This window comes from Pleurodeles waltl, chromosome 3_1 (genome assembly GCF_031143425.1).
Source record: "Pleurodeles waltl isolate 20211129_DDA chromosome 3_1, aPleWal1.hap1.20221129, whole genome shotgun sequence".
NCBI classification, from domain to species: Eukaryota; Metazoa; Chordata; class Amphibia; order Caudata; family Salamandridae; genus Pleurodeles; species Pleurodeles waltl.
In genome coordinates, this window is record NC_090440.1 from 567,986,319 (window position 1) to 568,009,159 (window position 22,841).

At 46.2% G+C, this 22,841-nt stretch overlaps 1 protein-coding gene across 1 annotated transcript in view; it reads left to right on the plus strand.

Moving 5' to 3' along the window:
- The window catches only part of FAH (fumarylacetoacetate hydrolase), a 147,787-nt gene extending 125,378 nt beyond the window's left edge, over nt 1–22,409 (plus strand). The window contains exons 12-14 of the mRNA XM_069222992.1: nt 8,416–8,517; nt 19,545–19,662; nt 20,885–22,409. Coding sequence (XP_069079093.1) covers nt 8,416–8,517; nt 19,545–19,662; nt 20,885–20,961 — 297 coding nt within the window. The 3' untranslated portion in view covers nt 20,962–22,409. The remainder of the gene's footprint in view (nt 1–8,415; nt 8,518–19,544; nt 19,663–20,884) is intronic.
- Nucleotides 22,410–22,841: the final 432 nt, after the last annotated feature.

The window sequence follows — 22,841 nt, forward strand, 5'->3', positions numbered from 1 at the left end:
AGTTGGTCTTTGTGCATTGCTCCCAGACAGTGAGACAGAGAGGAAATAGATGTTGGCAGGATTGGCCATCTCCGATTTGATGAGGGGGAGGAGTTGTCACCAGCCACACTTGCACATCACAAAGCCTTTGCCAAGGCGCGCTCACAAAGGGTGTGCCACTAATTCTTTGTGTCCTCCAGGCATGTTGGGGCCAGGGCAGGGAGGCAGGAAATTCCAAACACCTCTGGTGGTGGGAACCTGCCCAACCTTCTCCTATTTATTGTTGGCCTATTAATATCATAATTTATTTTCTTTTTAATTTATTTGTTATTTATTTTTTAGGCGCTATTTCGCCTCTCAGCTCACTTGGCCCGTATTTAGTGGCCAGTCAGCTGTTATCCGGGGCTTCTAGATACTTTTTGAGGCTCCCCCTTCCCTCTTCTCTCCCCTCGCACTTGCTGTTCCCTTCCCACTCACCGAGCTAGGAGTGGTCGGTCCTGCCTTGGGAGGATTTTCTGATCGTCAGTAGCACGGCCGCCATTTTTCCTTGGGGCCTCTGTGCTTCCGACGACCGCTATTTTGTAGGGTCAGCGGTCTAGTTGCAAACATTGCTTTGCCTAGACCCTGATAAAACGTGCGATGTTGCGGTCGCGCAGCAGATGCGTGCTTTCGACGTGCCTAAGGCAAGCCCGTCTGCGCGAGGCCGGGCGCAGGGGCCAGCCCCTCTGGTCCGATCAGGACCATGGGCTTAGTTTACTCCTCTGAGGCTCTTTTGAACCTCAAACCATCTTCATCCGATCTTTGTCAGATCTGCCATGACCTGAATAATAACACATGGTCATGTTCTGCGTGTCATTGGCCCCTCATCAAGAGGGACCAATTGTATCCTCGGACGATAACCTCCACATGACTCTGCTGTTGGCCAATTGTAGATCGCTGTCAGCACACAAATTAGATATAAATCTCCTGTTAAGCGAGGCCGCTCCTGCGGCCCTGTTGCTTACTGAGACATGGCTGCACGAGGGGTCATGGCCTGATACATCCCTGGCATTGCCTCTAGGCTATCAAATAGTGAGAATGGATAGAATTACCTCAAGGGGGGGGAGGAGTGGCCATTATTTATAAAGACCTTAAGCTTACTTCTCGCCCTATTCAGCTAACAGATTGCGAAAGTATGTCCTTTTCGGTGACCGTTAATCCTCACTTTACTTTCAAAGGAGTATTGTTTTACCGGCCTCATGGATCTCCAGATAACGTCTAAATTCTCTTCCTGACCAACTTACCGTTTTAATATGTAATAGACCAAATTTGACTATCCTAGACGTTTTTAATATTCAGGTAGACAATGTTGATCAGATTCCGGCCAGACGTCTTCTGGCGAATATGGAAGCTCTGGGTTTAAGACAGTTGAACAAGACCTGACACATGAAAAGGGGCATACCATTGACCTTGTTTTTAGTAAGTTAGCTGTTCTTTCCTCTAGCCCTTCCCTCCCTCTGGCATGGTCTGACCATTACTTAATTCCACTAAAATTAGCCATTTCTAACGCAAGAATCCTCCCCCAAACCACAGTTTGGTCCTGCAGACCTTGGCATAACCTCAATCCAGAGGAATGGATTAGGCTTCTGGAAAGCTGGAAGGCTTGTTTTTTTAAGGAAAATGAGATAAACACTGATCCTTTTAATGATTGGATTACCGACTGTTTAGATACCCTTCTCCCATACAGGACTACTACCGGCGCCCGTCAGAAAACTGTCGGTCAGTGGTTTACCCCCGACTTGCTATCATTTAAAAGAAAGTGCAGGGCTCTAGAAAGAAAGTGGAGGAAACATCTAGACCCAATGACCAGGGAGGAATATAGGAAATCAGTCAGACTTTATCATGCAGAAATAAGATCTACACAAGGGGCTTACTACTCTAGTAGAATTATACAGACCTCCGGTGCCCCTAAAGAGGTCTTCCAGGTGCTTAAAGAAATTCTTCATCCCCGTTCAGAGGGTAATCTAGTTGCAGCAACTTATCTAGGTTCTTTTAACAAAAAATTAGTACCATTCATTCGAATCTCTCGAAGGAGAAGGCTAGCAGGTGGTACATGCAAAACAACTCTTGAATAGTACAGTTACGATATCGCATTCCCCCCCTCTTTCTCAAGACCAGACTGTCTCTCTCCTGGCGGCACATAAGTCAGGCTCTCCCCTTGATCCTTCTCCCCCTTTCGTACTATCTCTCGGGGCTCCGGTCATTGTTCCAGTTCTAACGGAATTACTGAACTCTTCACTTGTCAAGGGTATTGTCCCTGAACAGTGGAAACACGCTATAGTTAAGCCTTTATTGAAGAAATCCAACCTGGACGCCATTGATCTTAACAACTATAGGCCCATATCACTACTTCCTATAATGGCGAAATTATTGGATAAGTATATCAACTCCTCATTATCCACGTTTTTGGAAAGTAATAATATCCTTCACCCTACTCAGATGGGTTTCAGGCCGCTTCACAGTACCGAGTCAGCTCTGATAGCCGTTATAGAAGATGCAAAGATGCGGATGGATCAGGGCCAGATGACAGCCGTGATTCTCCTGGACTTGAGTGCGGCGTTTGACACAGTGGCCCCCCTCACCCTCGCCCATAGAATGAGGGATGTAGGAATTAATGGTTTAGCTTTCAGCTGGCTTACCTCATTCCTTGACGATAGGTCCTTTCAGGTGCTGGACTGATCATATTTGTCCGATAGGTTCAACTGGAGCTGTGGGGTGCCACAGGGATCTTCTCTTAGCCCTACGCTATTTAATATTTACTTGGCCCCCTTGGCGGAGCTGGTGGAATCCTTTGGTCTCTCATTGGTTTCCTATGCAGATGACACCCAGTTAGTGGTTTCTTTCTCCACTAATGGAGGGGCAATAGGATCGTCCCTGTCTCCCTGTCTCCATGTCTACGTGCAGTTGCAGGTTGGATGACAAACAGTATGCTCCAACTGAATGGGAACAAAACAGAAATAATGATTTCAGGCCACTACTCCGATCCAGTCGACATTCCTCTACTTCCTTCCCTTCTGGAGGACTTGCCTCCTCCCAAGAAGTACCTTAAAAGTCTAGGAATCTGGTTAGATCCCATTTTCACTCTAGAACATCACGCCAAGAAAATTTCTGGCGCTTGCTTTGGATCACTAAGACTTCTAAGAAAGGTTTTTTGGAATACTTCCTCCTCTCGCAAAAAGGCTTATTGTTCAAGCAATTATTTAAACTTGACTATGGCAATAGTTTTTTCCTTGGTTCCCCAAAATTTGTGATTAAGAAATTACAGGTAGTCCAGAATGCTGCAGCACGTCTCTTATTAGACATTCCAAGGCATACCTCAGTTAAAGCGGCCTTGGCCTCCCTCCACTGGCTCCCTGTGGAGCAACGTATAAAATTTAAAACCTTATGCTTCATACATAGATCACTTCACAACAGGGGTCCTCACCTATTAAAAAATCTTGCCACCTTCTATAAGCCCAACAGAGTCCTTAGATCTGCCAAATTAGCCTTGCCCACTCTGCCTAAAATCAAAAAAGCTAGATGGGGCGGCACCACGATGGGATATTTAGGGGCAAAACTGTGGAATTCTCTCCCTCTTAGCATTCGGCTACTTAGCCATGAACTTGACTTCTGAAAGGCCATTAAAACCTGGCTCCTTTAGGCATTACTGTCCCTGCTCTCGGCTTATGTTGTTGTCCCTTAAGCGCTGCGAAGCCTTTTGGGTAGATGGCACTATACAAGTCAATTAACATAACATAACATACTTAAAAGCTGACACCATGTATAAACACTGGACCCTCAGACCCAACTCCTCAGTAAACATCTGGACCTGTGGAAGACTCAGCAGGACTGCTATGCTGCTTCGCAAGAAGGACTGCTACTCTGCTACCTGAGTGTGAAGGACTGTACCTGCATCTTGAACTCAGCACCGCCCAAGTGACTGCAAGGCACTGGTTGGCTTGTCACCTGATCAGAGCCTCATGGACAGAAAAGGCTCCACCCAACTTGACCCCAAAACCTGGCCTCTTCCTGCTGTGAGCCTTGCCCACTAAGTGGTGCCAACCAAGTCCTGGACCCTTGGAAGTGGGCTAAAAGTGATCTGCCAGCCCAGCTGTGGTCTCTTGGGCAGAACCAATGCATCACCTTGTATCGGAACCGCTGCAGTGAGATTCATCCCTGATGCAGGACATAGCTCCCTGGAATCCCTGCTGTGCAACGCAGGGCCTCGCATTGCAGCCCTGCCACTCCTTAGAACCACTGCTGCGCAACACATCCTTGATGCAGGACCTTGTATCGCAGCTCCACGCAACAGCCGTGTTACACATCCGCAACCTGGATTTAAGCTACTTTGTTCAGCCGCTTAACTTAGTCCCTGTATCTGGATCGCATTCCATCACAGTCAGCCTGAATTTGTGACTTTGTTCCAGTCCAGCGGGACCAAATAACCACAGTTAATTTTGTGCTTCTAAGCAGTGTTTTCCCTTAAATTTTTAAAATTACATATTTCGGTTCTACTGATTAGATTTTTGTAGTTTTTATCTGAAATAATTTATTAAATTCTACTGTATATTTCCGAATTGAGGTGGGATTTCTAGTATTCTATTTTCACTTTATTTTTGTTTGTGTGTTACAAAAATACTTTACATATTGCCACTAAGTTAAGCCTCACTGCTTTTGTGCCAAGCAAAAAGAGGGTTAAGCACAGGTTAATTTGGGATTGCTTGTGTTTCACCCTGGCAAAAATTGTGGCTGCTGCTTGAGTAGGGTTTTACCCCCCTCAACTAGTAACCCCATTTCCTAAACTTGGTACCAGCTCTCTTTTCCGAAGAAAGTGACTTTTTCTTGGATAAAGCAACTTCAGAACTGCTATTCAAGCTCTCCTACTCCTGCATTTCAAGGGTAGTAACGCCTGATCCATGGCCCCCCACACTCCACACTAAAATGTCTTGAGGGCATCCTGCATGCCGCAGCACGTCTCATTCAGGGCCTGGAGCAATATGATGACATCATCGTAACCGGATTGAACTCCATTGGCTTTCCTTGCTGGCCCACACCATCTTCAGAACAAGTTCCATCATTTACAAAACCATCACCACCAGCACACTTGCTTATCTTGCAGGCATGATCACCATGTTTGTTGGTTCTCTGCAATTCAGCAGCCAAGACACCATCCGACTGCAGACTAATAAGTGTAAAAAAGAAAAATAACAAGGCAGTATGCCTTTTACATCTTTGCACCCAGGATCTGGCATAACATCCTTGTATTCATCAGGACTGCCCTAACACTACTCCAATTTAGAAAAGAGATGAAGAGTCAATTCTTTAGAAAAGAGTACATCACAATGCATTAAGCATGTACCACCCAGCTACCCTTCCTGTCACTCACTGACTTTGTCTTTGACCTTATACAGCACTCTGCTGCCTCTTGGCTAGGTTCATGCTATAGAAATACCAAATACATAGTTATCTCAAAAACTTTATTTTTTTGATAGAAAAAGAACTTTAAGAAGCCACGCTCTGATCAAGCATAACAACCACAGATTATGTTGAATGTGTGTTGGTACAGCTTGAAAATCCTTGAAGCATTTCCTTTTTAAGAGGGCCCTCAAGTAGTATTTCCTAAAATACCTTTTGTAAACTCTACCCATCTATTATACATGGCCTTCAACAATCCTGTATGACAAAGATACCACCATCTTTTTGATGTCCAGGATTTCATATTTTCTGACATGTTCTTTGCCTATCTCAGGTTTATTCTGTGCCTTGTCTCTGCAAAACGCTCTGCCACCCTCTGTCCAGGGTCTTGATGTGCTAGATCAAGAACCTTAGTCAAAGAAATGCTAATATAAAGTTTAAAAAAAACCTCTAGAATCTCTTGAGCCTAGTAGTTGAGACATACTGATGAAAGTATTTGGTGGTATAATTTACCAGGCAAGCAGCTCTGGCATGTAGCAAAAGATAATATTAGTAGTTTTGCTACCTATTGTGTTGTAGTAGAGTTTCTAGGTTTCTTATCTGAGTTTCTTTTTGGGTTTGTATGAAGAAAGGGAGCCAGGGTAAATTGTCTAGTAAATTGCACACTATATCTGATTTGAGAAGACTACCTAAAAATAGAGGTTAGGTGCGATAAAGAGGAAGGAACTGCTGGTGACTGTTTATGGCCTATTAATTGGGACCAGCTGAAGACAACATGGCAGCCACTGGGGTGACGGCTGCCTTAAAATTCAATTTTCGCACTACTCGCAAATAGAAAAGAAGATTGGCAGCAAGATGAAAGCCCAAGCCAGGAGCTTCTTTGTCCAGCTGTGGCACCAGCAATTGCTGGACTGAAACATAGGAAGAGGTTATCATTTAGATTCATGTGTTACTAAGACATTGTAAATAGTCCAGATTCAGTTTCTTATACCCAAAGAAAATGCACTTTTTAGGGCTTTAAAAGGATAAAGAGTGGTTTCACTCCTGATGAGTGGATTTGCACCTGTGGCCCCAGTAAAATTATTATCTGCATACTCTCCTCCCAGCCGGTAAGGGCTAGAGGTGCCTGGCGCAAGATCCTGACCGAGGAGCGGGCCGTGTCTTGGATATGGTCATAACTAGCATTTGTGGGACTCACAAGGGGCATTTAAGGGCTGTGCAAGATATGTTAAGTAGATTCATTAAGTAAATCCCAGCATGTGAAATAATAACAAACCTTAAACACAGAAGATGAAATTAAAGGAGAGGTAGGAGAAATGATAGAACAAGAAGAGTTTTTTCATTCATGCTGCACATTTGGCTCCTTCATCCCCACTCACAATCAATTCTGCTTTGGGAGTGCTTTATTTAATGCTGTCAGTGTTGTCATCCTCTTTGGATTTTGCAAGAGATACTGTAGTTCCTGTAATGTTACTAACAGTGGCACCATATTGGGAAGCCCTTTGATCTCTGATATTGTATATATGAATCAATAAAAACTCTTTGTGCTTGTGGTAATTATATGTGATGCTCGAAGGCTTTTAATGGGGCTACTGGGAAAGCTTGTAGGAGACCTTTGTGTAAATGAGATTAATTACCGACTTTACACAGGCAGCTAAAACACAGAATCAGATTTCCAAACACCATGTTTTGGTAAATGGCATTCGTTTTTGAGAATTTAAGATCTCACAGGCACATAGAATAAGTCTTTATGATCTCAACCTCTTTTATGCATCCATTGAGCCTACGTATGAAAGGCAAAAAAGTGATGGGTCGAATGCAAGAATTAATCTCAACCACTGGTAAATACTCACGTGGCCATTCCAGTCTGTCATTTTAGTCACTGTACAACACTAGACAGAGTGCATTTCAATACAAAATCGCACTTGGCCTCATACCAATAAGAACAGTCCAGCCCAAAAGCCAGGCCAGGGCCCATGCAGATGGGAATACAAGCAACGTCAGACTGGTTTAGGTCTTGATGGACTTCATCACCGAGCTAGTGCAGAACCCATGTCTTTATGTACCTGGTGCATGTAAGGCACTTGACACTTTGGGCTCCATTGACCATATTGGAATTGTATAAGTTTGCTTCCTGTCTTGAGTGGCACACTGGGCAAAAAAATGGACTGAAATGTAACCCAGACTATTACTACGGGCTGAGAGTAATCTGTCTTTCACCCATCACTAGGCTGTATTTCTTTGAGCGATGTCATAAGTGCTACAGGTAAGCCCAGAAGTGTCTCCCTTGTGCACTGTGTCCCTAGGAATCAAACTACATATCACTGAGGCTCAGACATGCTGAAACCATTCAGAGGTTGCTTTTGTTTCCATTGAGAGGGAACATGATGTGGCAGTTTGGGCTTGACTGTTCTACTGGAGCAAGACCAAGGCTGATTTGTATAAAGTTGCTTCCTGCATAGAAGGTGACTGTGGGCAAAAAACACATACTGGAATGTGGCCCAGTGGCAAAAAGATGGAATGAAATGTGGCCTAATGAATGAGAATAATTAAGGCATGTACACATAACTATTTAGTTTGTCTAAGTGAGATATTCTGAGTGCTACAGGGTTGTCCAGATTGCGTGTCACCAATTCCAGTTCTCTGCATTTCTGAGATACCTACCATATTTCAGATGTTACATGGCTGGCAGAGTCTGGCCTTTTGTAGCAACCAGTGTCTGAGACTTTTTATCATTAGCCTGTCACGCCAACTATATTAATTGAATGTTACTCTAAAGGCCACTGAATGTATGTGTAGGACTTCACGTCGATCTTGGTTAGTGGACAAGACATGGGTGGTTCCTGACTAATCATACAATTTCTCTCTTCACCCTTATTACTCTTCACTTGTCCGACCCTGTCAACATACCTGTTCCTCAATCTCACTTAATCCTAGCAGTCCCTGCTCCTCTCCTTCTCTCTGCCCTCTCCTTACTCACCCAGCCTGTTTCTGTCTCCTCAGTACATGTACTGGACCATGAAGCAGCAGCTGGCCCATCACACCAGCAACGGGTGTAACATTCGACCTGGAGATCTCCTAGCATCAGGAACCATCAGCGGTCCGGTAAGTGTGGGGTAGTGTCGAGGTGGGATGCAGCCGGGTGCCGTGAAGCTGGGATGGAGTTGGGAAAGACCTTGTGCTGACCACTGACTAATTGTGAATACCCCACAGAAGTAAAAAAAATCTACATAATACTGCTTACACGTCGACATACATCAGTACTATTTCACTCAAGCATGCATATACAGCTACACACGAACACTGCTGGTGTGCCGTCAGCCTACACGCTCCATATTTTGAGAATGTTCACTTTGGATTTGTGGTACTCGACACATTGAGTACCGCGTTTTGAGTGTTTGGTGTTACAAGTGGTTCCCACATTGTGAGCATGTTATTTTACACTGGGTGGTGACTGATCTTGAGGCTGCCAACCCCACGAGCTGAGTGTTGTGGTGCTTGTGTCCTTATTGGAAGTGTGGACAAGAAGGTCATCTAGAACAAAATGAGGTGATAACTCAGAAACAACAAATACCAAAGAAGAACAGACTTCTCGGATGGTTTGAGTGAATAGCACAGTAGAAATAACCCTACACAGACCTGTAAAATAGAGATCAGGCGATACTTTGATATTCAAATAAAAACAAATTTTACACATGTATACCAATAATCTTTCATGGAATGAGATGTTACACAATAATATAAACATTGAATCCGATCAGTCAATATAAAACCTGTTTGCAGCGTGCACAAAAAGAATTTGAAATAACAAAAGACAAAATGTCAAGTTACATGAGACTTGTAACCACTACTGTTCCAGCACTAAAATATTGTTCATAAAGTACAAATGCTAGAAGATGAAACAACTCATAATGATATTAAATCACACTGAACCTAACTCCACAAGTGTAAATATGTCACAAGCCACAGCCTCTGACAAGAAATTACAGATGCTTTGTTAAAGGTCATTAGCCAGAAGGATGCAAACTGCAAGAAGGAGTAACGTTGATTTAAAAAAAAAAAAAAGTATAGGCTGCTGAGCTTTGGAGATTTGGGCATTTGTGGTAAACTGGGGACCATCCTAACACTGACCGGAAATGCAGATGTCAAACTCTGTTCTAATACGCATCATGAGTTTCCCCAGTCATCTCCACCGTGCATGTCACATTAGTAACTAAACTGCTCTACATTTGTGAATATGTACCCTTGTGCGCAGACACAACCAATTGTTGATACATCTCGATTTATAGGCTTGGCCATAAAAGGATACATTTCGATTCATAAGCTTGTTCATAAAAGTAAAAACTCTAAAGTATTTCCTTTACCTAAGGAAAAATATTGGTTAAATAAACATCAACGGAAAGCAGCATTGTCACACTGTATACTGAATGGCCCAGTTTGCCTTAAGTTAGGATGTCTCTTTGGGGTGCACCCCCTTTAGTTGCCTAGGTTTGGTGGGGGTCGCTTTTGTTTTGGTGATTGAAGGTTTGATGACTAGTTCTTGGATGATTGAGATCCCAATAGATATATTTTAATAGGGGTGCAGCTCATCGTCAATGGATTAACAGTTGGAGTACACATTACTTTAGAGAGCTGTGGAGTAGGTGTAGTGTCAGAGAAATGCAATCCTCTCGAGTGATCTTTGTTTGGGCATGTTGCTTGGGAGCCAATCCATTCTTCGACCAGGTTGGGGCAGGGAATCTTCTTGCCCTACCCTAGTGTTGACAGGATGCATCAACATAGTTCTTACTGATTGCCACAGTCACTTTGCGCTGGTCATGATGGTTTTAGAGGAACTCGGCAGGGTGCTTATTCTGTTAGTGAAGTGGCGAACATTCGGCACCGCCTGTACCCCTAAAAATGATGTTGTCACATGGCACCCTCAAGTGTTGATGAGCTGCAGGATGTTTCATGCTTGTGGTCTTTCTGATAAATGCTAGCTCAGGCACCCCCTGTTGCACTCTAGCATGTCCTCTGCGTCTTGCTGGCTGCGTACAAAAAGTTTGTACTCTCTTTTTTAATTTTTTTTTATTTATTTAACTTTTATTAAGAACAACAACAAACATACAAATCCTTAAGGTCATCTGTGTGCTCAACCAGTACAATACAAACAGAAGGAGCAGTAAGGTCCAATACCCAAAAGACATAAAATTCAGCACCGATGCAAATAGTCTTTATTAACCACATCCAATTCGCATCATTAGGACCTCCGAGCAGTCAATACTTGTGAGCTAAAATGACCTGCACATATAATTGACAGGAAACAGAGAGGAAGAATAGTGCAGAACAAAAGCGAGAAAAGAGTAGAGAGAAACAGGGCAGCCGTCTGGACGTATACATAAATACAACCAATAATACGATAGCATACAGTAAAATATCAGGGGAGCATGAAGATAGCGCAATCGCTCGGGGTGCAAATTACTGTACATTGGTCAATAAGCAGGTCTCCAAAAAAGGAGCGCAGGGGGCCCCAAATATCCTGCGTTTGGGATCCCTCCGGCATGAGGTCCTAGTATATCTGTAGCTGGTCCTGGCAATACGAGGCATCACTTAACCACTCAGAACAGCGGGGAATCCGACGTCTTACCCAACACATCACGACTCTGCGCTTAGCCAACAGCAGTAGCAGTCCTATCAAGTGTCTATGGGCAACCGGGAGGTCCTCAACGTATCCCAGAAGGGCAAGCTTAGGGGAGTGCGACAGACGGGTCTCAGTCATCTCCTCAATCGCCCGCAACACCTCCGCCCAATACATGCCCAGCGCCGGGCAGCTCCATGCCAGATGCAAAAAATCCGCATCAGGGGCCCTACATCTCACACAATGCGCTTCAGCCCAAAGGCCCATATCCTTCAGCCTACGAGGAGTATAATATAGGCGATGTAAAAAATGGAAATGTATAAGGCGCAATCTGTAGTTAGGGGACAGAGCTCGCATATGCACACAGCAGCTTCGCCATTCTACACCACAAATGGTTTCCCCTAAATCCATCTCCCGTAGGGCTTTAGCCTCTGTTCCCTCCATCTCACGCTGCATACAGACATATAGCCTAGTAATAAGCCTACGCAGTGATTGCGCGTGATACAGAAGCTCCAGCGCCCCGCATTCCACAGGCACTTCAGGAAAGCAGGGTTAACGTGCATGCAGCATAGCACGAATCCTAAGGAAATACAGTCGGTGCAGCGCAGTATCGGGAACACTGCCAAGCGAGGTCTCCAAGGAGATAAATCTCCCGTCCGGAAACCAAGATCCCAAGGTGGACAAACCAGCCTCACGAAGGAACTCACAAATACGAACATCCTTTGACATCCGTGTATCGCCCATGTCCAGTATTGGCACTGAAGGGGCAAAAGCCTCTCCCACAGCCGCTCGTCGCAGGAGCGCCATCCATACGTTGGCTGTGCATGCCACTGTGTCAACCCCCTGTGGTCTGGGCCTAGGCCCTCCCACCAGCACCCTCGACAGTCTGTCCGTCCACACAGCATCACTTTCAGGCGCCAAGTGGGGTAAGTATCTGATAGGGTGTATCCAAAAATGTGCGAAATGAGCCTGAGCACAATGGTAGTAGAGGGCCAGGCCAGGGGCCGCCAACCCACCCCGCTCAAACGGAAGCGTTGGTTTTTCCCAGGATATTCTGGGGTGTCGACCAGCCCGGGCCAAAGTTACTAGAGCAGATCGAAGCCGTTTAAAAAAACTAGCAGTAAGAACCAAAGGTATGTTGATAAAGAGATACAAGAACCTGGCCAGCGACTGGCCAGCAAAAGTGGCAGAGAGCGCCACCTCTCAGTCTTCTCCTCCAACTACATAATGGCCCGACCATAGTTAGCCGACCAGAGTGTGTCTGTGTCCCTGCTCAGCCATATACGCAGGTATCTCACAGGCCCCTCAGTCCAACAGAGGAGGTATCGAGAGGTGAACTGCACTATAGCCGCAGATAAGGGCATCGCTACCGATTTGGACCAATTAATGGTGATCCCAGATATCTGCCAGAATTCAACTATCTCGTCAAGCAAAGCCACGGATCACGAACATACAGAGCAACATCATCCGCGTACATGGATATTAACACCGGACGCTGTTGAAAGGCCAAGCCCCTGTGATTATGATGTTGGCGCAAGCGGCTCCATCGCTACAGCAAAGAGCAGCGAAGAGAGTGGACACCCCTGACGAGTGCCTCTGGCTATTGGAAAAGGATCAGATATGGTGCCATTAACTCTCAGCCACGCGAGTGGCTGCGTATACAACAAACAAATCAGCTGTATATATTTTGAGCACCGCCCCACCCGAGCCAGCAATGCTAACATATAATGCCCTGCCAAAGAGTCTAAGGCCTTAGCGGCATCCAGAAACAACACCGCCGCACACTCATCAGGGTCAATCATACGGGAGATCGCAAAATATGTCCAGAGGTTATATAAGGTATATCGGTCCGGTACAAAACCCGAGTGGTCCGGCAACACTAGAGTGGGAAGCAAGGGCTGCAATAGTGCCGCAATAAGTTTCGCCAGGATCTTATTATCAATATTTATTAACGAAAGAGGCCTATAGGAATCGCAAGAGCACGGCCCTTGCCAGGATTAAAAATGGTCACAATAAGAGCTTTGCGCAGCGAGGCTGGAAGGATCCCAGTCTCAGCAGCCTCCGCAAACACCTCCAGGAGATGAGGAGCCAATATATCAGCATACTCCTTATAAAAGGCCAGCGGCAGACCGTCCAATCCAGGGGCTTTATCCCCACGCAAACTACGGATTGCCTGAACAACGTCTAATATCTTCGAAATAGTGAGCAATTGATGCCATGTTCATCCCAGGGGGCTCAGCATAGAGGTTTGAGTAAAAGACAGTAAGGATATTCTTGATCTCGTCACTACCAGTACGATGCTCACTAGACGAGTCAGTCAGCTCGACAATATAGTTACTGGCCCACTGCTTGCGAAGCATTGCAGCTAGCGTACGGCCAGCTCTATCCCCTTTGCCATACCTCCTCGCCATCGCGTTTTTCCCCCAAAAACAGACCTCACGAAGAGCAGCCTCCTCAAACTGTGTAATCTTCCTCCGCAAGGCCGCCAACAGGTCCGCTGACCAGTTTGAAATCAAGCGCCTTTCAAGATCAGAAATCTGGGCCTCCAACTCCGCTAGCTCCCATCGCAGCGCCCTCAGCACACCATGCTGTTTAGAAAGGAAAACCCCAGGGATCACCACCTTAAAGGCCTCCCACACTATACCGGCAGAGGCCACAGACCCCCAGTTCTCTGCAAAGTAGTGTACAATAACGTTACGGACCTCTCTAAATACCTGATCTTTCAGCACCCTAGGAGGCAGCTTCCACATAAAGGCGCGACCCGGGCCACCCGGAACAATCAATTCCAACAGGACTGGAGAGTGATCTGGCAGAGTGCGGGCCATATGCCCAATGGAGCACACCCAGAGCATCACGTCCCTAGTGCCAATCCAGCGGTCTAAACGCGACCAACTGCCGTGCACATAATTAATGAAAGTGCCCTCCCCATCAGTACCATGTTTTTCTCTCCGTAAATCCACCATGGCCCCATCCTCCATGACCTGGGACAGCGCCTGGGCAGCCACCACATGCTGTGGTCGGGCCCGGCTCTCGCGATCCCCCTCATAATCCAGCACCACGTTGAAATCGCCCCCCCTCCCCCACAGCAAGGACCCAACAAATCAATTAATCTCACCACTTTTCCAAAGAATTCAGGATCATCAGAATTTGGGCCATATAGCGATACCAGTCTTCACGGCCTTTCCATCAGTGTTCCCCGCAGCATGACATAGCGACCATTTGGATCTACAAGCACCTTCTCAGTGCGCCACTGCAACCCCTTCCGGATCAAAATCGCCACACCACGTGCGTAACGCGAGTACATCGCAGCACGCCATTCGCCAATCCACCCAGCCTTCAGCCGATGCTTGGTGGCATCCACCAGATGGGTCTCCTGTAGCATGCAAACATTCACCGCATGTCGCTGAACATACGCAGATATCAACGCATCTTACGCCCATCATTCAACCTGCGGACATTCCAAGTGAGGCAGCGCACGTGCGTCACACTATCTTGCGCCATAACGTCATCCCATCAACTATGTAGCTCCCCCTGACATCACAGAAAAAGCGTCCAAGGCATGCAAGGAAGAAGACAGGTGCAAAGGAAAGAAAAGAGAGGGTACAAACCAAACACAGGTCATTCCTGCCCCCCACCCACTCAGACCCCCCCAACCGGGTCAATACTAAAAAAAAAACACCCATCCCCAAATACAAGTCCCACAACATGATGACAAACATTCGAAGTGGACTTATCCGGTGGTGCGTCAATGAGGCCAACCAAACACCCATCCCAGACGGGACGTAGGGGCAGAGGGACCAACAATAAAGGGGAGTATTGCAAGCGGCCCACCCGAACACCAAATCAGCCACTAAGGCACAGGCTACTTGTTCCCGAGAAGGGCCCAGTTCATCATTATCACTCAGAGAACATCCATCGTCGTCAGCAGAACGCAGGCCGTCTGACTGCTTCCTCCTGGGGACAGATTTAGCATACTTCACAGCCAGTTTCAGGCCTGTAAAAAAATGCAGCTTGCCCATATGTTGAAAACGCAGCGTAGCGGGTAAATAAGGGAATATTTTGCGTCTGACTGGCTTAAGACACGTTTAACTGGCAGGAAGGCCCTGCGGGCAGCCTGCACCCCAGGAGTGTAATCAGGGAAAAAATTCAGCTCTGCGTTGTTGTATACCACTGGCCGGCGCTCCTTAGCTAGGTGCAATATACTATCTCTGTCTCTGTAGTTAAGTAACCGTACAATAATGGGGCGTGCGGGAGCCCCTTCGCGGAGGCTGCGGCCCCAGAGATCTGTGGGCCCTCTCCACCACCAACATCAGAGAAAGCTCCCCAGGAAACAACGTAGATAACATAGTCTCAACAAAGTCCTCCATACGTCCCATGTCTGTCGACTCCGGGGGGGGCCTAGAATGCAGACATTATTTCGGCAACACCGAGCTTCCAGGTCCTCATTTTTATTCCTGATGATTTCTAACACACGCTTCACGTGCAGCAGCTTTTCCCCGTCTCTGCGACGTACATCCTCCAGATCTGAGGTGCGGGACTCCAACTGTTCAAAGCGTGTGTCATAACCATCCACCCTTTCCTTTAAGCGATCCATCTGTTCGGTGAGATGGTCTAGCTTGGCATCAATACTAGCCAGGCTACGCTTAAGATCGACAAACATAGTCTTCACGGATGCTGCAGGCGGCTCCTCCTCATGTGGCAAATCCTCAGCCATCCGGCTAGATGAGCCACTTTTCTTTCGCCCACTCTCAAAAGTTAACTTCGTCTGCTTCTGATCAGCCTTCCCCATGCCTCCCCCAAACAGGCAGGCCGGCGGCGCACGCCCACCCGCGTAGTGCACCAGCAGACGTCTGGCCGGCAGCGGGGCCACCCGAAGACAAGCCCTTGTGAGGAAACCACCGGCCGGCAGCTGACCTCGTAACAAGGCAGGAGCGGGCAGAGGGGGAGCAAGTGTCAAGGCCAGACCTGCAGGAGGAGCCGCGTGGCAAATACTGACTCAAAATCCAGCCAGAGGGGCCCAAACCCTGCAAGGCCGCCAAGCACAGGGCCACACAAAAAAGAAGTTGCCGACAATGATCTACGCGGCCCGGCAGGAATAAAGTCTTAGCAAGAAAAGGCGGATCTTCGACGGGGAGAGAGCGCACCAATGGAGGCATGCAAGAGGCTACTCAACCAAGGGCCTCAGCAAGCCAAGCTGGCAATCAACGTACCAAAAAGGCCTCTATTCAGGGGGCCAGGCAGACTCGCGCATCTGCAGGGGCCCGCGGCCCGACCCAGCCGCCGACAGGGCCCCTCCTAGATGTAGGGCGGCACCTCAGACCGGCCCGCCGCCGGCACCAAAAACAACCTGATCGGCGGCGCACGGGCCGCCAGCAGCAGAGGGGGTCCCTTTCCTCAGCCCCAGCGACTTCCGGTGCACCCACGGTGGCCCGTGGCCCCATATGGCCGCTGAGAGGGCCCCACAGGGGCAGCAGCGCAGCACTCACCTCGCAAGACGCGATGGCAGCCCCCAGACCAAGACATCAATCGCGGGGGCAGGAAGGATTAGGCCCAGCGAGAGAAGCCTCTCCCCACGGCGCTGGCCCCGGCAGTCCAAGCCCCTATGCGGGAAACGCGTCCAAGGCCCTCGTGCCTCACTTGACCACGCCAGCCCCGCCTCCAGGCTGGGCCGCGGCGGCAGGCACAGCGCTAATACAGCGCCAACCTGGTGCTGACAGCCTCCACAGGTCCCCCGCCACCGGCACAGACAAGGAAGAAGGGCGAGGTGCTGCAGAAACAGGAGAAATGCAGCAGGTAGGTCCCCTGCCGAGCAGAGCCTCACTGTGTGGGGGCCATCTTGCTGATCTGCCAAGCCACTCACCCCCAAAAGTTTGTACTCTTGACAGACACTCCCATGATCCTCCCTTCTGATGGGTGATCCCAGTATGACAGTCACCTCACAACCCTAGGTCTCAGAATGCCTCACCTCAGAGGAAAGCATAGGCTGGAATCAAAAGAGGAGCCTCCGGCACACTTCTACCCAAGCTCTCAGTCGCTCTCTGGCATCTGCTGACCACTGATCTTTTTGTTTTTAAATCGATAGTTTATGTGGATTTCGCGTGTCCTTACTCTTTCCACTGCCTTGGCTGTGCTGTTTTCCCTGATTGTGAGCAAGGCTCATCTCAATATACTGCCGGCCAAAAACAATATATGGGGGCATGCATTTCCCTGGTCAGTGCCCATCTTTCTTTCATTGTCGGCACAGTTTTGCTCTTGCACTCTTGTGGTCAGCTTCCTGCTTAGCTACTTTTCATGTCCAGGTTTGCCTGGTGGCTTTTTTAGCATCATTATGTTTTTAATGACAGCCTGCGTTTTGCTTGGTTACCTAGACAACACTTTTTTGGCTGCCAAAGATGCCATTTTTGATTATTATATTCCAGTTGTTTCTGTTTTCCTGTTAATGTTTCCTATTGTATCAAACTGTTTTCTTTTTTTTATGTCCTCATTTACCATCACGATCTGACTCAAAGGGGAAGTCCTTAGAAAGCATGGAGACCACCTTCCACTCCACACCACTCTCCTGCGAGAGGGTCCTGTCTCGGATCAAACTGTTTTCTTAACCAGAGCAGACCGGGAAGAACTGGGAAGCGAATGGTCGAAGATTTGGGTAGAACTGAGAGTGTACGAAGCTCGATTTTCATGTCAACAGTCTAGATGTTCCACAAATTGTCGTTCTTGACAGCCATTCTTGTGGCATTCCTTTAACATGCATGGCCATCCAGCCTGACTGGCTTTGTTTATTGATGATGCCATCAATATATTTGCAGATTACAAGGGCAGACGTGGTTGACATTGATGAAGTCTCATATTGCACATTGAGTGACACCTAAATTTATATTAACCTTTGTTAACGCCATATTCACGCAGTATACAGTGACCAAATTGAGCGAAATCCGCTGGTTTAAGGAGAGAGCCAAGAGATGTTTTTCATTTAGATTAAAAACATCTGTGATTTGATGTTTTATAAGTAATGGAATGTCTGCTCAGGAATATATATTACAGTTCATTGTATTCCTGTAACAAGTAACCATGTTTATTTTAAGTTTGTCTGACCTTGTTTCCTAGTTGTCATACTGTATAATATGCCCAATTTAGTGTGGCTCTGGTCTGCGGGGCACGTTCCTCAATATGAAATGAATGCTAATATTACTCATTTTCTCTTTAGCCCTACTAACAACTGTATTGATATCTATTTAAAAAAAAAATGTTTTATCTCCTAATCTGTGCCAGCTTTATTAGAGCAGCCCCGTTTGCCCTGTTAAATTCTCTTTAGATGGTGCTTTTAAATAAATTAGGAAGGTGAGCACCTTTAGTGTGTAAGACGCAGGGTGTTTTTTTCTTTCTCTTCATCTCATGCTGGTCTTCAGTCTTCGGTCAGCAGCATTAATGATTAAATCATGGCATTCAATGATGGCTTCCGAAATAAACCTAGGAAGCCCTTGTGTTCTTCTTGGCACATCTTGAGTTTCTGGTGCAGAGGATACAGATTGGATTTACAGGAAAGGAAGAAATTCAAGTAGACATATTTTCTGTAAACGATCCAGTAGAACTGATGGCACATTACAAATTGGGTGCACTGCTCCGGTTGCACCGCGGCACACAGGTGTTTCCGGTTCCTGAAAATATTGCCTCGTTTCCAGCGTAGACCTGAACCCTGCTGGGGCCATTGCATCTCCCTCTTTCACTGGAAGCAGACCCAAACTCTTTAGCTTTTTTTTTTTGCAGGAGGGGGTATCCCCCCTCAGGCGGGTGCAGTGTATGACTTTTTTTTCGCCTGCTTAGGTGAAAAAAGTGGGAGAAACTGCCATTTGCGCCCCTAGGGTACCATGTGTAATATCTCAACCTGGTGTGTTATTTGGGTAACCGTCTACCTTTTTAGTGTATTCATGTAACTTACTTGCTCCAGTGCAGAAATCTGATCTTTTGATATTGTTGTGATGTGATCGGGGATGTGATTGTGAAGAGATCGGCAGCGCGAGTATGTTGTACTCCACACTGAGTGTGTGGTGCTTGACAATCTTGAGTGTGGGCAAATAAAATGTTGTGTATTGGGGTTCATCATTGCCACTGTCTAGAAACAGACCTCTAGTGCGTAGAGTGTAATACTGTGAGTGTGTAGATCTTGGCATTGGGACTCTGTAAATTCACATTGTGGATATTCGAAGTTAGTGTGCAGGACGTTGTTTACTGTGTTTGTGAGCAAAATATTGAGTGTGGAAGTTAAGATTGAAAACATGTACTAAGAGCAGTATTCTTTTCAAGTGAAGACTTTGACACAGTTTTGGAAGTAAATGATAACAGAAATGATGAGAGATGGCGGAAGATATATTGGTGGAAGATATATTGTGGAGAGAGTGGGTTCATTTGGAGAATGATTGATATTAAATGTCAGTAAAGGGCTGCTTTGCTTTCTGTGTGCATGAAGCTCGATTACCTTAGATGTTGTTGTGATCTGATACATACCTTATTCTTACAGGATGAAGGTAATTTTGGTTCCATGCTGGAGCTGTCTTGGAAAGGAACCAAAGTGATTGACCTAGGAAATGGTCACACACGTAAATTTCTACAAGATGGCGATGAAGTGGTCATTACAGGTGTCTGACACTTGATTATCTTTTATGTAGAATGCTAGTACATGCCTTACTTATCAGAATGAGAGTCAAGTATATACACACATCCATTGTGAGACTTTATTCAGGTCATACCTGCCATGTGCTTGTCTTCATTAATGTTTCCTGTGAAGGCAGCACATCTCATCTTACCTTTCCTCCACTGTTACTGCCTGTACTGATCTCCACTCCTAATGTCTGTACTGATCCGCATCCTGTACTCTGCTACACCCTCTCCCCACTTCCTCCCTTCCTATTACCACAAGACCTGGGATTTCCGCTGTCAACCACAGACTCTGAGATCTCTCCTCTTCACATTAACCCATTGATCCACTCGTTATCTCCTTTAAGCTGGAATCTCGGAGGGCCTTGGGGATGGCCTCTCGATGCTTCATCCCTGAAAATCCCTGTCGCCGTTTGTTATTGGATGTCTGTTTTGGCTCTCAGCAGCCTCCTCTTGCACTTGCTTGGGGTATGTCCTACACATCCCCACTCCTAGGATTTGCTCTTTCTCCTTTGACCCAGGATATTATATCTCCATTAACTCTTTGACTTACTCTTTTTCCAACGACTTTGGTATGTTATCTCATTCCATGATCGCTCCCTGTAGTTTTGTGATGTCTTCTCTGCCCTCAGCCATGCTATGTCCCTTTAGTCCCATGATATGCCAGTAGGCTCCAAGTTGATGATGAAATTTCCTTGCTTCCTGATGAACACTTAAATATCATTTCAGCACAGGGGTACCTCCCACCCATCTGAAATGTCCCAGATGTCTTTATACCCACATCAGCTAATGTAACATCAGCATATTTGTGCAGCGAGATTTATCTGACTGCACATATATAACCTCATCTTCCCAATTTTTACTGTCAACTGCCTGTTCATCAGCACTGGGTTTGACTTATTTTTTATGCTATGGATGTTGCGTGCCTCCTATGCACTGGCACCACCAAACTTAGGACGTTCTCTGCAACCTTCATAACTTCTTAGCTCAGGTCCTGCGTGGCCTCCACCAGTGTCACCCAAGCGCCAAACCACGGTTGCTCTGCTCTCTCACCCCTCACCCCCTGTGTATATGGGATGCACGTAACCAGGGCTGTTTCATTTATCTAGCCTCTCATTTAATGTAGTCCATGTTGTGTCTTTCTTTTTTTGTTGTTTTTTGTGTATTTAATTCTAAGTGTGCTATTGTCTCTCTTGTTCCAAGGCTTCTGTCAGGGCGATGGTTACCGGGTGGGGTTCGGCCGCTGTGCTGGTAAAGTGCTTCCTGCCATCTCCTCCTGAAGGAACGGCTGCTGTATAGGTGCATCCGCACTGCTCAAGAAAAATGTCAACGTGGAAGGAGGACTCAAAGCTTTTACTTCCGTTTGCCTGTGAAGTTATTTCCAGTAAATCCACAATTATTTTCTCCACGTCTTCATTTGAATCAATAACATCCTGGAGTATTTGCATTTTTTTCTCTCCAAGAATAGCACTGTCTTACCCTCAGGGCTGCCTACATTTGAATTAGAAAGAAACAGGAGAAACCTCATGCTCCTCTTACCTGAGCGCATTGACCAGCCTGTCGGGATCACATTTATGAAAAAAGTGACACTCCCCCTTTGAAATGGTGTTTTCCATACACAATGGAAACATACATACATAGGTGAGTTTACATTGAGAATTGTGTTGTTTACCACAGAATTGGCAGATTCATAGCACTGGATTTGGGGGTTACTTTTACCCAGATCACTGATACCCATATACCATAAAAGGATGAGAAGTAAAGTTGCCATTGGCAACAATCTTTCAGTAGGAACAATAGCCCACTGAAGAATCTTACCAGATGTATTGGGTGCCTGAGAGCAAGATGTTCAAAGGCATTTTACGATACCAAACCCTGCGATTTACCCAACTAAAGACGACGTGACTGCGTAATGGCTTTTGGGTCTGTAGAAAACCCATTTTATGAGTGGGAAACAAGTGACCCATACTGAACCACAATTAGGAAGGGGCATGAAACGGGTGTCCTCTCCAAATGGCTGTTCCCTATGGCGAAATATCAATGGTTTGCAACCACAAATGCAGTCGCAAACCACTGATCAGTTTCCAGCTCCTTAAATGAGGAGGCATCTGATTTGCAAATGGGAATGTGTTCCCTTCGGACACCTCCCCCTTTGTGAATAGTGCTGGTGTGAGCAGGTAGTGGTTCAAGAGACTACTTCCCGCTCATCTCCACCCCCAAAGTTTTGTCAAATGGAAACGTTTTTTTGTTTTCTTAAAGCAACACCAATTTCTTCAAGGAATAACTTTCCAAATTGGGAATGCAAACTCATACAAAGTGCTTTGATGTTTCTTGCAGGCCTGCTTTTTAGACATTCACAGGATGTCGGAAATAGCGACCTGCAATATTATTTTTAAGGCTGGTCTTTCTGGGTCCCCCTGCAATTGGAGATTTTGCAGTCGCAAAATGCAAGCGTTCCAAAGTTGATGCACAATTTGCAACCACTTAGAGAGCTCTGTGTTTGTACATCTAGTCCTAAATGTTCCCGTTGAGAAGACTGCGCAGCGGGTTGAGACTTGTGCTGCAAACATTCAGGTATAATCTGCAAGTCACTTGTTTTAATGAGTTGTAGGTTGTGATATTGTCCTCAAAAATGTGTTCTTCCGAAACAATGAAGTTCGTTATCCTAGGGCAAATGTGTTAATGTGAATAACAACAATACCAGATTAAAAATCTCTGTTTCCTTCCTCATTCACTGCTAATCTGTATTGGTTATCAATTGTTGTTGCTGCTTTGTTAATTTACTCTTTATCATAGAGTGGGGAAGCATCCTGCAGCCCCATCTGAGGACCCCCCCCCTTAATATGCTGTTCCCTTTCCCCTCACCACTTTTGCTTTCTATGGCAGGAGTGGAGGCTCTCAATATGCATACACATTTCACTGGAAAAAGTGAACAAAAGCAAACTTGAGCTCAATCCTCTGCGAGCTATGGCACAGAGCAAAGGGGCTTAACTTAGAACAATGTAAAGTATGCATGCAGTACCCAAACAGTAATAAAGTCCAAACACAAAACAGTAAAAATCCCACTCCAATTTGGAAAAAATATAGTAAAAGTTAATAAAGAATATGACACCAAAATTGCAAATACCCAATTAAGTGAAACAGAGATATGAGTTTTGAA